General features: G+C 40.0%; 1 protein-coding gene across 1 annotated transcript in view; it reads left to right on the top strand.

Moving 5' to 3' along the window:
- The first annotated feature begins 329 nt into the window (after nt 1-329).
- lrp12 (low density lipoprotein receptor-related protein 12) overlaps nt 330-16,822 on the top strand; it is a 39,091-nt gene continuing 22,598 nt past the window's right edge. The window contains exons 1-2 of the mRNA XM_021571703.2: nt 330-1,592; nt 13,407-13,463. Of these exons, the coding sequence (XP_021427378.1) occupies nt 1,511-1,592; nt 13,407-13,463 (139 nt within the window). The 5' untranslated portion in view covers nt 330-1,510. The remainder of the gene's footprint in view (nt 1,593-13,406; nt 13,464-16,822) is intronic.

Genomic DNA, 16,822 nt, shown 5'->3' with positions numbered 1-16,822 from the left:
TATAGTGGGGAAACACACCGATGGGAAATGTGAGGTCAGGAAATGTGAGGATTGTGGGGAGGTAGAGACTGTGAAGCATGTCATGTTATATTGCAGTTGGTATGCTAAGCATAGGAAGACATTTTCTGTGAGCTGGCTGAGTCGGGTGTAACCACATTTAAGCTTGTAACAATTGTGTACTCAAAACGACATGCAGAGAAAAATGGCAAGGAAGCTGTTGTCGTTTCCCTATTCCACCGGCCTACACCTACGGGTGACGTTTTTAAAAAAATATTTAAATGTGTAATTCGCACTCCGACCTGAGAAAGGCAGCAATACAGCACAAGAAGACGAAGCAGAAGGGGACGATGATTATACTGATACCACCGATACCCCGGCTGTAACAACATTCAGCCGATTCATAGCTAGTTGTGGCTACAACGGGGTGTACTGTTACATACAGTTTAGGGCCCGGAGTTTTAGGGGGCTTGTGCTTTATAACATTTTCAATGATGGTGAAACTCTAAATAAACATTTTAGACACCACTAGAAGAAGACAGTGAAGTGGCATTTCAAGGATACCTCTAAGAAATATTTTCGTTCCGTTCTGCCATTGCTTTGGAAACTAGCTTACGTTAGCATGCTAGCTTGTAGCTAGCATTTGTGAGGTTGTGGAGGCGTAAACGAGAGAAGGGGGATTGCAAACGCTCTTTTGTTTTTTAGTTCACAGTTATCTTTCGGTTATATTGTATTTATTTTTCTAGTTTACATTCAGTGACATTTATGTGCGATTTCAATGTTGGTAATGAAACGTCATTTTGCTAACCCAGCTAGCTATCTTTGTTAACGATAGCTAACGTTTGCGTTGAACACTAACATTAGCTAGCTAGCTAGCTAACACAAAGGGGAATTCTAGTAGCTAACGTGAGCTAGTTAACGGTGGAGTTGACTGTATTGCTAGCAATGCCTTTGTATTTTCCTCTGTTCTGGAACAATGCATAACACAAAGGTTAATATCATACTAGGATATGGGGTGGCACGTATATCTACACATGTAATGTGACGATGGATTAATATTGGCTAGGAATAGATAGATAGCTTACATTAGAGTAATCGTTAGCTAGCAGTTAGCTAAAAATTCAATGTCGCTATTTTGTTGTTATGCTAACTAACTAGCCAGCCAGTTACAACGCACTGTTGCGTTCAACGGTTTGATTGCAGTATTTTGTCAAGACGGCTATATTATTGTTTCTTCATTGTCATCTAGCTAGCAAGATAACTTTATAAGATCTGTATTGGCTGTATAATTGATTGTCAATCACTGTCGGTTGTCTGGCCAGACAGGAATTGGCAAACGTTAGTTAAAATAACTTTAAATCCGTAGTAATCTCATTTGTTGCTTTTGTTTTTGTCACTACCTAAATATTTTTGGGACACCAAAGAAGAGAGCTTGCCTAGTTACATTTTTGGGAACATTGTAACAAGTAATAAAGTAGTAACAAATATAATTAGGCCTAGTTCATTAGCTATAATGGCCTACTACACTTTGAGCTCAAATGGGATTTCATCTTCATCGTGGATCTCTCTACACATGGTCCTCCTCATATTCACTGGTAAGTATTTAATAGCTAAATATTTGTTACCACTCTCATACAATCTATACCACAGCAACTCAAACACACTCAAGCACACAGCAGGATATGGTCATTTCCATCTAAAAGGACCCATGAGCACTGACGTAGCTCAGTTGGTAGAGATAAGCCAGGGTTGTGGGTTCGATTCCCACGGTGAACCAGAATGAAAATGTATGCTCTAAGTCGCGTGTGCTAAATGACTAAAATGTAACATGAAGTTTTTAGGAGCATATAACGTTTGGTGTCAAATAGAATCTAAGAGTCTATAATTTTCGGAGATTCTCACAATGCTATATTTATTGTGATTCGATACTGGGATTTTCTTGCGATTTGATGTTCCAATCATATTGCTCACTACAGTGCATTCGGAAAGTATTCAGACCCCTTGACTTTTTCCAAAATTTTTAACTTTACAGCCTTATTCTAAAATGGATTAACTATTTTTTCCTATCACCAATCTTCACAGAATACCACATAATGACAAAGCAAAAACAGGTTTTTAGACATTTTTGCAAATGTATTAAAATTAATAACAGAAATGTCATATTTGCATAAGTATTCAGACCCTTTGCTATGAGACTCAAAATTGAGCTCAGGTGCATCATGTTTCCATTGATCATCCTTGAGATGTTTCTACAACTTGATTTGATTCCCCCTGTGGTAAATTCAATTCATTGGACATGATTTGGAAAGGCACACACCTCTCTATATACAGTCCCACAGTTGACAGTGCATGTCAGAGGAAAAACCAACCCATGGGTTCGAAGGAATTGTCCGTAGAGCTCAGAGACAGAATTGTATCAATGCACAAATCTGGGGAAGGGTACCAAAACATGTCTGCAGCATTGACGGTCCCCAAGAACACAGTGGCCTCCATCATTCTTGAATGGAAGAAGTTAGGAACCACCAAGACTCTGGCTGCCTGGCCAAACTGAGCAATCGGTGGAGAAGGGCCTTAGTAAGGGAGGTGACCAAGAACCAGATAGTCACTCTGACAGCGTTCCTCTGTGGAGATGGGAGAAGCTTCCAGAAGGACAACCATCTCTGCAGCACTCCACCAATCAGGCCTTTGTTGTAGAGTGGCCAGACAGAAGCCACTCCTCAGTAAAAGGCACATGACAGCCTGCTTGGAGTTTGCTAAAAGGGCACCTAAAGGATTCAGACAGTGTTAAACAAGATTCTCTGTTCTGATGAAACCAAGATTGAACTCTTTGACATGAATGCTAATCGTCATGTCTGGAGGAAACCTGGCACCATCCCTACGGTGAAGCATGGTGGAGGCAGCATCATGCTGTGGGGATGTTTTTCAGCGGCTGGAACTGGGAGACTAGTCAGGATCGAGACAAGGATGAACAGAGCAAAATTCAGAGAGATCCTTGATGAAAACCTGCTCCAGAGCGCTCAGGACCTCAGACTGGGGCAAAGGTTCACCTTCCAACAGTACAACAACCCTAAGAACACAGCCAAGACAACGCAGATGTGGCTTTGGGACAAGTCTCTGAATGTCCTTGAGTGGCTCAACCAGAGCCTGGACTTGAATCCGATCGAACATCTCTGGAGAGACCTGAAAGTAGCTGTGCACCGATTCTCCCCATCCAACCTGACAGAGCTTGAGAGAATCTGCAGAGAAGAATGGGAGAAACTCCCCAAATACAGGTGTGCCAAGATTGTAGCGTCATATCCAATAAGACTCAAGGCTGTAATCACTGCAAAAGGTGTTTCAACAAGGTACTGAGTAAAGGGTCTGAATCCTTATGTAAATGTGATATTTCTGGTTTTTTTTTTTATAGATTTGCAAAAATGTCTAAACCTGTTTTTGCTTTGTCGTTATGGGGTATTGTGTGTAGATTGATGGAAAAAATAACATTTAATCAATTTTAGAATAAGGCTGTAACGTAACAAAATGTGGAAAGTCAAGGGGTCTGAATAATTTCCCGAATGCACTGTATATGTCTGCTGCAGAGACACAAGAAAATGAGTTTTGATCAGTCATGGAAATAAGTGCTGAAAACATGTTGGCACACTATTTAAAAAACTGTAGAATAAGTTATAGGATGAAAAATACCTGAATTTCGGCGCAGGTACAGCCGACTAGTGCTAGCTAACGCTACCTGGCATTTTCTTTTTTTTCCAAATCTATATTTGAGTCTTGGTATCGATAAAATCTTGTCCAAATTATATCGCCGTTTGTAACTGCCGATTACCTCCCCACCATCACTTTCCAAATCCCCACATATCTTTATGACATTTTGTTATTTCTCTCCGGCATGAGGGAGAATTATGAAAGTTCACAGAAGTAATAAGTATAGGTAGACCTACCGGTTAGTTTGTGTTTTTACTGATAACAATGTTGTCTATGAATCGGTAACAGTGACTGAAAAATCTGCAACAAAATTATTGCAATTGAATTGGCCACAATGGGGAAATCATAGTAATCCCAAACCACAGTTGCAGTAGAGTATTGTACAGTAGAGTACAAATGAGTAGGATACAGTATAATGTAATGTACTGAACTCTACTTTTCTGTACTCTACTGTACTGAACTGTACTCTACTGTAACAGGGGTTGCATTAACACAGAATTCTGCGTATTTCAAATTAAAGATACAGATAAAACACTAAATAAATATATTTCTGTGTTGTGTAAGCACAAATCTAAAATGCTTCTTATTGTAATATCTGCTCGACTTTAAAAAAAATGTTGTGCTTCAGTTGCACTTTTCCGCTTGGATGAGAAATCTGTGCTCTCGTTGTCAGACTAAGCAAATTCACGTATTCACGAACGGGCATTCTATCAGCAGACAGCACTCCGATGTGCTAATTTTCTGTGTGTACTTTTATCCGGTAAAATGCAAGATTAACTTCAAGCAAAGCATTAGGATATGTAGATGGTTACAATCATTCTATGATAAACATTATAAATGTGATGCACATGCTTCGTTTTGCAAAAAATACCTTGCTTTTTCATTGTAAGCTAATTTATTTGTGTGGCTGCTAGCCAAATAGCATTACACTTCTAACGGATGAAAATGGAGCTATTTTCTGCCAAATGTTTGGCATTAATTTATTTTGTGTGATGAAAATCCTTAGTTGCATGTCCATGATCACGGTTGACTTTTAATATAAAACACTGATTTTTTTTGATGGTCTGCTGTGCTAATGAGGTCGGCCCCCAAACAAGATCAAATTTGGTTGGTTCAGAACGGACTTAATATCTACCAATCTTAGACATGACTATGTTCAACAAGTTTGGACATCACAGTATAACATAGTAGAATACAGCAGCCTATGTTCATCACAGTATAGCACAGTAGAATACAGCAGACTATGGACATCATAGTAGAATACAGCAGCCTATGTTCATCACAGTATAGCACAGTAGAATACAGCAGACTATGGACATCACAGTATAGCACAGCAGACTATGGACATCACAGTAGAATACAGCAGACTATGGACATCACAGTATAGCACAGTAGAAAACAGCACACTATGGACATCACAGTATAGCACAGTAGAATACAGCAGTATTCTACTGTGCTATACTGTGATGTCCAAACTTGTTTAACATAGTCACGTCTAAGATTGGTAGATATTAAGTCCGTTCTGAACCAACCAAATTTGATTCTGTTTGGGGTCTGACCTCATTAGAATAATAGCCTGTGTGTAGAATAATACCCAAACATGCAATGGAGGATATTACATTTTTCTACCTTTGTACATCACCATGAAGAGAATGACATTCATGGGTCTTTCTATAAATAATAGGGCCAATGTGTCACATTGGATCAACATTTTAAATGGGGGAAAAAAAGATTTTCATGCAGTTCCACATGTGTACTTAGAACAATAAAAGTGAATATGCAAATTGTCCCATAACTCCACCTATATAACAACATAGGGCTAGGATTTTAATGTTATACAATGGTATAATTCATATAATTGTACATACAAAAAGTAGCCATTACCAGAATAATGAATTTTTTTAGGCCTTACGAATGCATTGATAGACTGGTTGACGCAGGGACACATAATAAAGTCATGAATAGCGGTAGCATTAATCTCACCATTGCTGTTTTTATGATGAGAAAGTTACCAAAAAACAGGTTCCTTTTTTAATGGAAGGATTTGTATTGAAATTCAAGTTGAAGGCAATAGATAATTTTGTCCTCATAATAACTGCATTTGGTTTTACCGCAACACCCTTCAATTGAAGCGTGGGAAACAAACGAAAGTGGTTACGTGTCATTCTGAAAATTCCTTCCTGGATCAGATGATGTGTGAAAATGTCACGGTGTAACTATTTTGCATAATTAAGAAAGAACCACCTTAATGAAAATATAGATTTAAGTTTTAAGTATCAAGGTAAGGTGACTCGGTTAGAAACATTCAATTTTGCAATTTCATACATCATTTGGAATTTGTGTGCCCATGAAAACTTTTTCACCTGTAACAACACGAGACACAAAATGTTACGTAGTTACACTGCATTTATGGGATCTCTATACAAAAAAACGGTCCACCAGCTGTATCCAGGATTCTTACAGGGTTCAACTTCAATGTCAAATTTAACTGCTTAAAATGTATGACAATAATTTACACTGTCATAAATGCAAGGACAGAAAAGTAATGTTTTATGTCACACGATTTTGGACAATCCGTCAAGACAACCATGAAAAAGGGTTAAACAGGTTTTAAATCAACTCTTGAATTTGGTCGAATATAGCTATGATCCCCCTTATATCTTCATGTAATGACGTGAAGAAAAAAAACGGCACATTGACTTGTCAACAGCTGCAACAAGTTGTCCAGTGTAGGAAATCCTCACTGGTACCCTAGTTAATAGAAAGGCCCTCATAATTATGCATATCTGTATAGTACAGATCAAGGACCCATGATGTCATTATTTTACCATAAATATGTTACCGGGTGTTGATCCACTTCACTTTACTGAAGTTCAATAGCCAAAAATGTCCTGAACAAAATATAAACGCAAAATGAAACAATTTAAAAGATTTTACTGAGTTACCGTTCATATAAGGAAATCAGTCAATTTAAATAAATAAATTAGGCCCTAATCTATGTATTTCACCTAACTGGGAATACAGATATGCATCTTTTGATGCAGATATAAAAAAAGTAAGGTCATGATTAAAAAAAACAGTATCTGGTGTGACCACCATTTGTCTAATGCAGCGCGACACATCTCCTTCGCATAAAGTTGATCAGGCTGTTGATTGTGGCCTGTGGAATGTTGTCCCACTCCTCTTCAATGGCTCTGTGAAGTTGCTGGATATTGTCAGGAACTGGAACACAACTGTCGTACACGTCAATCCAGAGCATCCCAAACATTCTCAGTGGGTGACGTCTGCAGAGTATGCCGGCCATAATAGAACTGGGAAATGTTCAGCTTCCAGAAATAGTGTACATTATCATACTGAAACAAGAGTTGATGGCAATGGATAAATGGCACGACAATGAGCCTAAGGATCTCGTGTTCATTGTCCGTAGCTTATGCCTGCCCATACCATAACCAAACAGCCACCATGGGGCTCTCTGTTCACAACGTTGGCATCAGCAAACCGCTCACCCACACAACGCCATACACGTGGTCTGCAATTGTGAGGCCGGTTGGACGTACTACCACATTCTCTAAAACAACATTGGATGCGGCGTACGGCAAATAAATTAACATTACATTCTCTGGGAACAGCTCTGGTGGACTTTCCTGTAGTCAGCTTGCCAATTGCACGCTCCCTCAACTTGAGACGTCTGTGGCATTTTGTTGTGTGACAAAACTGCACATTTTAGTGGCCTTTTATTGTCCCCAGCACAACGTGCACCTGTGTAAGGATCATGCGGTTTAATCAACTTCTTGATATGCCACACCTGTCAGGTGATGGTGCTCACAAACAGGGATGTAAACAAATTTGTGCACAACATTTGAAAGAAATAAGCATTTTGTGCATATAGAACATTTCTGGGATCTTTTATTTCAGCTCATGAAACATGGGACCAACACTTAACATGTTGCGTTTTATATTTGTGTTCAGTATACCGTCAATAAGCTACAATAAAATAACAGGCCAAGTCGTTTATTTTTTATTTACATCCCTGTTAGTGTGCATTTAATCCGTCCATCTGACAGATGTGTCATATCAAGAAGCTGATTAAACAGCATGATTTCCCTGAACAACAAAAGAAAGGGAATATGATCCATCACATCTTCCAAAAACGTTTTCAACATGCATCTGTAAAATGATAGTCTAGTAACTAAAGCTTTGGTTGTCTGTAACACCTCCCTCTGCAACTGGATCCTGGACTTCCTGACGGGCCACCCCCAGGTGGTAAGGGTAGGCAACAACACATCTGCCACATTGATCCTCAACACTGGGGCCCCTCAGGGGTGTGTACTTAGTCCCGTCCCATGTAGTCCCTGTTCACCCACGACTGCATGGCCAAATACGACTCCAACATCATCATTAAGTTTGCTGACAAGACAACAATGGTAGGCCTGATCACCGACAACGATGAGACAGCATATAGGGAGGAGGTCAGAGAACTGGCAGTGTGGTGCCAGGACAACAACCTCTCCCTCAATGTGAGCAAGATAAAGGAGCTGATTGTGGACTACAGGAAAAGGCGGGCTGAACAGGCCCCAATTAACATCAACGGGGCTGTAGTGGAGCCGGTCGAGAGTTTCAAGTTCCTTGGTGTCCACATCACCAACTAAATATCATGGTCCAAGCACAACAAGACAGTCGTGAAGAGGGCACGACAACACCTTTTCCCCTTCAGGAGACTGAAAAGATTTGGCATGGGTCCCCAGATCCTCAATTCTTTACAGCTGCATCATCGAGAGCATCCTGACCGGTTGCATCACCACCTGGTATGGCAATTGCTCGGCATCTGACCATAAGGCTCTACAGAGGGTAGTGCGTATGGCCTAGTACATGACTGGTGCTAAGCGTCCTGCCATCCAGGACCTATATAATAGGCGGTGTCAGAGGAAAGCCCATCAAATTGTCAGACTCCAGTCACCCAAGTCGTAGACTGGTTTCTCTGCTACCACAAGGCAGGCAGCACTGGAGCACCAAGTCTAGGACCAAAAGACTCCTTAACCTTTCTGATCTCCCCATCCCGGATCCGGGATCGTGAATACAGACTCAAGCTCATTACCATAACGCAACGTTAACTATTCATGAAAATCGCAAATGAAATGAAATAAATATGCTAGCTCTCAAGCTTAGCCTTTTGTTAACAACACTATCATCTCAGATTTTCAAAATATGCTTCTCAACCATTGCAAAACAAGCATTTGTGTAACAGTATTGATGGCTAACGTAGCATTTAGCATTAGCATTCAGCTGGCAACATTTACACAAAAAAACAGAAAAGCATTCAAATAAAATAATTTACCTTTGAAGAACTTCAGATGTTTTCAATGAGGAGACTCTCAGATAGCAAATGTTCAGTTTTTCCTGAAAGATTATTTGTTTAGGACAAATCGCTCCGTTTTCTGCGTCACGTTTAGCTATGAAAAAACCCCTGTATCCAGGATTGTGTAAATCTATCAGCAAGCTCATTAGCATAACACAACGTTAACTATTTATGAAAATCGCAAATGAAATGAAATAAATATGCCATCTCTCAAGCTTAGCCTTTTGTAAACAACACTGTCATCTCAGATTTTCAAAATATGCTTCTCAACCATAGGAAAACAATCATTTGTGTAAAAGTAGCTAGCTAGCGTTAGCATTTCGCGTTAGCATTTAGCGTTAGCATTAGCGTTAGCATCCAGCACGCAACATTAACAAAAACATAAAAGCCTTCAAATAAAATCATTTACCTTTGAAGAACTTCTGATGTTTTCAATGAGGATACTCTCAGTTAGATAGCAGATGCTCAGTTTTTCCAAAAAGATTCCTTGTGTATTAGAAATAGCTCCGTTTTATACATCACATTTGGCTACCAAAAAAAATCTGAAAATTCAGTCCTCAAAACGCGAACTTTTTTCCAAATTAACTCCATAATATCGACTGAAAACATGGCAAACGTTGTTTAGAATCAATCATCAAGGTGTTTTTCACATATCTCTTCATTGATACATCGTTCTTGGACACATGCTTTCTCCCCTGAATCAAATGGTAAAGTAGAAGCAGCTGGCAATTGCGCACCGAATTCGACGCAGGACACCAGGCGGACACTTGGAAAATGTAGTCTCTTATGGTCAATCTTCCAATGATATGCCTACAAATACGTCACAATGCTGCTAAGACCTTGGGCGAACGACAGAAAGTGTAGGCTCATTCGTTGCGCAATCACAGCCATATAAGGAGAGAATGGAAAACAGAGCTTCAGAAATTCTGCTAATTCCTGGGTGATGCATCATCTTGGTTTCGCCTGTAGAATGAGTTCTGGGGCACTTACAGACAAAATCTTTGCAGATTCTGAAACTTCAGAGTGTTTTCTTTCCAAAACTGTCAAGAATGCATAGTCGAGCATCTTTTCGTGACAAAATATCGCGCTTAAAACGGGAACGTTTTTTATCCAAAAATGAAATAGCGCCCCTAGAGCTCTAACAGGTTAACAACTTCTACCCCCAAGCCTTAGGACTGCTGAACAATTAATCAAAACTTGCTGTTTATCTATGCATTCGCTTCACCCCTACCTACATGAACAAATGACCTTAACTAACCTGTACCCCCGCACACTGACTCGGTACCGGTACCGGTACCCCCTGCATATAGCCTTGTTATTGTTATGTTATTGTGTCACTTTTTATTATTTTTTACTTTAGTTTATTTGGTAAATATTTTTTTACCTCTTCTTGTACTGTTGGGGCTTGTAAGTAAGCATTTAATGGTAAGGTCTACACTTGTATTCGGCGCATGTGACAAAGTTTTGGATTTGATTTGAAGGCACTTGATTCTATGTATCATGCAACTCTTAGGTTTATTACCAACCAAAAGCATCTGACACATCACTGTGATCTCTGTAGTTCTGTTGGCTGGTCTTCGTAGACTCTACACTTAAACATTGGTATACTATGGTCTATAACCTTTTTGGGAAAACAGATGCTTTATCCCTCTTAATAGATAAGGCCAGAAAAACAATAGCAGTTACGGTCTTACTTAGTTTTAATCTTTCCTAAAATCAGAACGGATCATGTCAAAAATTGTTTTAGTTACTCCTTCTCCTTGGGCTTGCAGTTCTCTCCAGACCAGCTTGAAACTCCAGGATCTTGGTTCTTTGGAGGAGGTTAAATGTCTGGTTCACTCACGTGACTGAGGAATGTGATTGTCATTAGGATGTTTATCTATGATGCTTCTATGTTTCTGTCATTTTAATGTACTGTATATGTTTATTTATACATTTTATAGTGTGTCTGTCTTTAAGTTATGTCTGATCTTAGTCTTAAACATTGTTCCACCCTGTTGCTGTCTTGGTTGGACCAGGTCTATCTTGAAAAATAGATTTTTATCTTAATGAGACTAACCTATGTAACAAAAAAACCCACTGCGTCGTTTGGAAGGGTACCTAAGCAAGCATTTCACGGTAAAGTCTGCGCACGTTGTATTTGGGCGCATGTGACATAATATTTGATTTGATTGTCATTGGATGGGTTACCTTTAAATATTAATCAGCAGCACCAGGGCTCTGTGGGGGTTGACACCTTTCTAATTCTGTTATTTCAGCCCATGTGAAAGGCAGCTATTACGTTTAAATCCACATTTGTTAACTGGGTCGTTCCATGTCATTTCAGCAAGCCGTAACACCTGTCATCTCAGATTGTTCTGGAATCATTTCTGTATTTAGAAACATAAGATAAACATTCCAGAAACATTTTTTTGTTGAAATATCATTTGATCTTATGCTGATTGATAGCACCAAAATTGGCATTTTAATTTATAGGATTCATATAATATTCAATAATTATAGTACCTAACATCCAATTTGGACCAAACTTTTGTTTCTAACAATGAGTTAGACATGAGGAATCCAAAGGAGTGTTGAAAAGCCATCCACGGACTCCCCCACATCCCACCCCAGCAACAAGTGTATATGGTATCAGTTCTCTATGGCTGAAAAGTAGTATGAAGATATGGCTCGGAATATTGCTTCTTCATCCTATGAAATGTAATGTTTCTTCCCCCCTCAGAGAAATTAGTAATTGAAGTTGTTGGTTTTCTGCCCCATTTAAAGAATCTCCACCATTGTTAAAGGGATAGTTCACCCAAATTACATAGCATGTGCTGCTGTCATACCAGGTCAATGGACTCTTTACAGGTTAAGAAAACCAATATGTAATTTGGGTGAATTATCACTTTTGACAAAAAGGGGGTGGGTTCTTTAAAGAATCACCTAATAGGAGGAACAGCACCATTATAGTGGTCAGAACCTGGTAATATCAGGATGTAGGATGGGACATAAACCCAACATCTTAATTTACTAATTTCTCTGAACTGGGGGAAAACAACATCACCAAATTTACTGAGAACACATTACATAGGATGAAGAACCGATACGCAGAGCCGCAGCTCCATACTACTTGTGAAACATAAAGAACTGATACTATATACTCGTTGTTGGGGTGGGGATTGGTGTGGAGGGTCCGTGGGTGGCTTTTGACCATTCAAATCAGATGTTAGGTACTATTATATCTGAATCCTATAAAATGGCCAAATTGGGTGCAATCAATTAGCTTAATTTCTCTGAGCCAAAATTATATTTCAACAAAATTATGTTGCAGGAATGCTAATCGTAACGGTTTCTAACAACAGAAGCGATTTCATAACAATCTGACATGGGGGGTGTCAACCCTCTTGTGCTTTTTGAGGTGGAACTACCCAACTAACAAATGAATGCAATATGCCTACTGAGGTGTTTTTCTCCCCCCCACTACCATCCATAATGGGCATGTAGGCGTAGCGGGTAGCCTTAGTTCAAAGAGTTGATTGAGGCATGAGCGATGAAGTTTTCAGAATAATATGTCATAGGTTAGTACTTCTAATTAATTTGTGTAGTCAAATGATTCCTAGGCTACCCCAGGGAAGGAGCAGTGGTTCTGTAGTCAAACTAGTCGTTTTGCAACATTGTTTCCTTTGTTAGGACATGTTGGAGGGTTTGTCTGAAGATTATTGATGCTCTGTTCTATTGCTCACTCACAGCACCACACACCCGACATTGCCTAAATGCCCTCAGCTCACAGCTTGGCTAATAACATGGCATAAGCCTAGGGCCAGGCAGCCAAGTACTTCAAGTCTTCCATTAGCCAAGTCTTCCATGAGCCTATATATTTCTATAGGCATGTAGAATTCATTCTTTCAGTCATATATTTTTTTCTTCATTTTCTATGATACTCATAACCTGCAAGATTGTTAAGCCTAGTTAGTTTTTCACTTTCCACTATTTTCCACTCAGTTGTTGACCCATGTTTGCGTGTGACACTTTGGGCAAGTGTAATCGTCCTCTCTAACTGCCAGTTGTTCCCATACACATTAGCCTACACACTGTCTCAAAGCTTATCAAATTCTCCTGCTGCAAGACTACAGATGTCATTTCAGTTGCCTGTTAATCGACGTGTTGTTTGTAGCTTATGTCTAAAGTCAGTCTTGGGTTTCATTGATTCAATAGGTCAATATTTGCATTTGCCCTAGAACCAGTGGACTTGCCTCAGAAGGGCCAAAGTTATGAATAAGCCCCGTTTACACAAAAGATGAGTCCAAAGCTCATGATCACACAATCATTCATTAGAAAATAACATTTTTTTTGTTTGTTTCATCTTTTCTAGGAATTGCAGTTTGCTCCCAGCACAACGAGAACGTTTATGTATCGGGGATTTCTAATGGTAAGTTCATTTAGCCTAGATCACATGATTATCTCTGAGCTTGTAGGCTGTAGGCAGTAACTTACAACTCAGCCTTTGTTTTTGTCTGCGAATAACCAAACACTACAATTGTTGCCCACAGCAGACTTTCAGAATAGCCTTTTTGCATGAACAGAACAGAACAACCAGAGTTGGACTGCAGATTGAAGGAAAAGCTGCCAAAAAGTCAAGTGCTCAGCATATTTGGGAATTCCTTCAAGACTTGGAAAAGCATTCCTTGTGAAGCTGGTTGAGAGAATGCAAAGCTCTCAAGGCAAAGGGTGGCTACTTTGAAGAATCTAAAATATATTTTGATTTGTTTAACACATTTGTTGGTTACTTTATGATTCCATATGTGTTATTTCATAGTTTTGATGTCTTAACTATTATTATATAAAGTAAAAAATAGTAAAAAATAAAGAAAAAGCCTTGAGTAGGTGTGTCCAAACTTTTGACTTGTACTGTATAGGCCCTCAGAAGCAAACAGCTTTTTCACTCATGAGACTCCCAGTTACACAACAAATGTTCCTTTTGTTCCATAAAGATTATTTTTATATCCAAAATACCTCCGTTTGTTTGTCGTCTTATGTTCAGAAATCCACAGGAAAGAGCGGTCACGACAACGCAGACGAAAATTCCAAATAGTTTCCATAATGTCCACAGAAACATGTCAAACGATTTTTATAATCAATCCTCAGGTTGTTTTTAAAATATATAATCGATAATATATCAACCGCAAATGTCTTTCACAGTAGGAGAGGGAAAAGCAATACCTATCCAAACTCTGTTGTGCGAGCAAAACTCATGTGACCACTTGACGCGATGTTATCGTTCTGGCTCATTTTTCAAAATAAAAGCCTGAAACAATGTCTGAAGACTGTTGACACCTTGAGGAAGCGATAGGAAAAGGAATCTGGTTCATATCTCTTTAAATCCAGCAAAGGGAGGCTATGGAACATGGAGTTTTCAAAATGGAAGCCACTTCCTGTTTTGATTTTCCTCAGGGTTTCGCCTGCAATATCAGTTCTGTTATACTCACAGACAATATTTTGACAGTTTTGGAAACTTTAGAGTGTTTTCTATCCAATTCTAATAATAATATGCATATATTAGCAACTGAGACTGAGGAGCTGGCCGTTTACAATGGGCACCTTTTCATCCAAGCTACTCAATACTGCCCCTGCAGCTATAAAAAGTTAAACTACTAGCACACAGCTCAGACACCCACCCATACCCCACAAGACATGCCACCAGAGGTCTCTTCACGGCCACCTAGTCCAGAACAGACTATGGGAGGCGCACAGTACTACATAGAGCTTTGACTACATGGAACTCTATTCCACATCAGGTAACTGATGAAAGCAGTAGAATCAAATTTAAAAAGCAGGTAAAAATGCAACTTGGAACAGCGGGGACTGTGAAGTAACACACACACATGATAACGCACTATACACACACACGTACACATGGATTGTGTGTTGTAGATACGTGGTTGTGGAGTATGCACCTGAGGGCACGCACTTAGTGTGTTGTGAATTCTGTAATGTTTTTAAATGTGTATAACTGCATTAATTATGCCGGACCCCAGGAAGAGTAGCTTCTGCCTTTACATCAGCTAATGGGGATCCATAGTAAATACAAATCACTCGGAGTTCCAATGTGGCAATTGTTTGCTTGCCGAGGATTATAGGATTGAAGTGGTTTCCTTGATCAAAGAAATTCCAAACCTACGTAAGAAACTGGGGGAAACGCATATTGGAATGTTTACCTTTTCTACGCCGGTGGCTGGACGGTGTTCGCACTTTTTGGATGCATCTTTGCCTTGCTGTTTGTTGTTGTCCGACTGGCCTGTGTTGCCCAGAGTTCGCTCTCCAGGGGAGCCATCTTCTTCCTCTCCTCCCCCATCTGATAGTAGAGTCGGAGGAGCACAGCAGGAGGAGCATGCAAATCCAATGATGGTCGCATGTTACGAGCCATGGAAGCAGAAGACAGCGGCCTGCCGCAAAGCATGCTACACTCCCTACGACAGGCCTGGAGCAGATCCAAACAACTGATAGTTTAGTCGCCCTAGAGCCTGATCTTCCTGCACCTTCGTCGCTGGGGGTACCTGTGTCTCGGCCGCCGTGCCTACTCCTACCCCTATGATTTCGATGTCGGTGTCAGCAACCTTCCATCCCTGCTCTGGATCGAGCTGGCCTGCACCAGGCACCGGGAGCAACTGACTTAAGATATCCTGCCTCTCGCCCATCCTTAAAGGGTTCTCCGAATCCTGTGAAGCGTTGGAGTGGGAGAATTTCCTCGTCCTTCTCGCCAGCCATGATTTTGGCAGCTCCATAAGAAATATGACTGTTCCTGGTGCAAAAAAATGTCCTATCCCGGAGCTCGAGGAAACGACATTACTAAGCTGCTCCCGAATGTACTACGTCAGGACATGGACATCGATTCTACTGTAGTCCATGTGGGTTTTAATGACATTATGAAGTCAACTCTGACCAGTTAAAACTGGATGTCAAAGAGCTGATGTATTCTCTGCTAGACACTAATAAAATACCCATCATATCTGGCCCTGTGCCCTCTTTGAATCGTGTCATTGAATGCTTTAGCCGGATTCTTTCTCTTCACAACTGGCTACGTGATTATTGCAGCTCACTCATTATTGCAGCTTTTTGGTAAACAAAACACGTTTTATAAGGAAGATGGATAATAGATCATACCTTTTGATACAGTGGTAGCAATACATACATTTGACATTTTAGTCATTTAGCAGATGCTCTTATCCAGAGCCACTTACAGTAGTGAGTTCATGCATTTTCTGGTACTGGTCCCCCGTGGGAATCAAGCGCCAAGCTCTACCAACTGAGCCACATGGTTATAACATCAACAGAAAAGACAGAAATCCCAATGTATGTATTTCTACTACTGTTGCTGTTTATATTCAGAACTACATTCCTGTAAAGCTCAGAGGATCTCATGTTAAATTATGTTGGAAGTAATATGGCTACAAGTTCATCTGCCTCACCTGAAGCCCTTTCTTGTGGGAAGCTGCTATAGACCAAGTGCTAGCAGTCAGTATCTGGATAACGTGTGAAGTGCTTGATAAATGTATGTAATATCAACAGAGAGGTATATTTTCTGTGTGATTGTAACATTGACTGGCTTTCATCAAGCTGCCCACTCAAGAAGAAGCTTCAAACTGTAACCAGTGCCTGAAACCTGGTTCAGGTTATCAGTCAACCTACTGAACAGGGGTAGTTACAAACAGCACAGGAATGAAATCATCAACATGCATACAGTTGAAGTCGTACGTTTACATACGTTTACATACACTTAGGTTATCAGTC

The sequence above is a fragment of the Oncorhynchus mykiss genome, chromosome 18, assembly GCF_013265735.2.
Source record: "Oncorhynchus mykiss isolate Arlee chromosome 18, USDA_OmykA_1.1, whole genome shotgun sequence".
Classification (NCBI taxonomy): Eukaryota; Metazoa; Chordata; class Actinopteri; order Salmoniformes; family Salmonidae; genus Oncorhynchus; species Oncorhynchus mykiss.
Note: the sequence above shows the minus strand (reverse complement) of the source record. Positions and strands in the feature narration are given on the sequence as shown.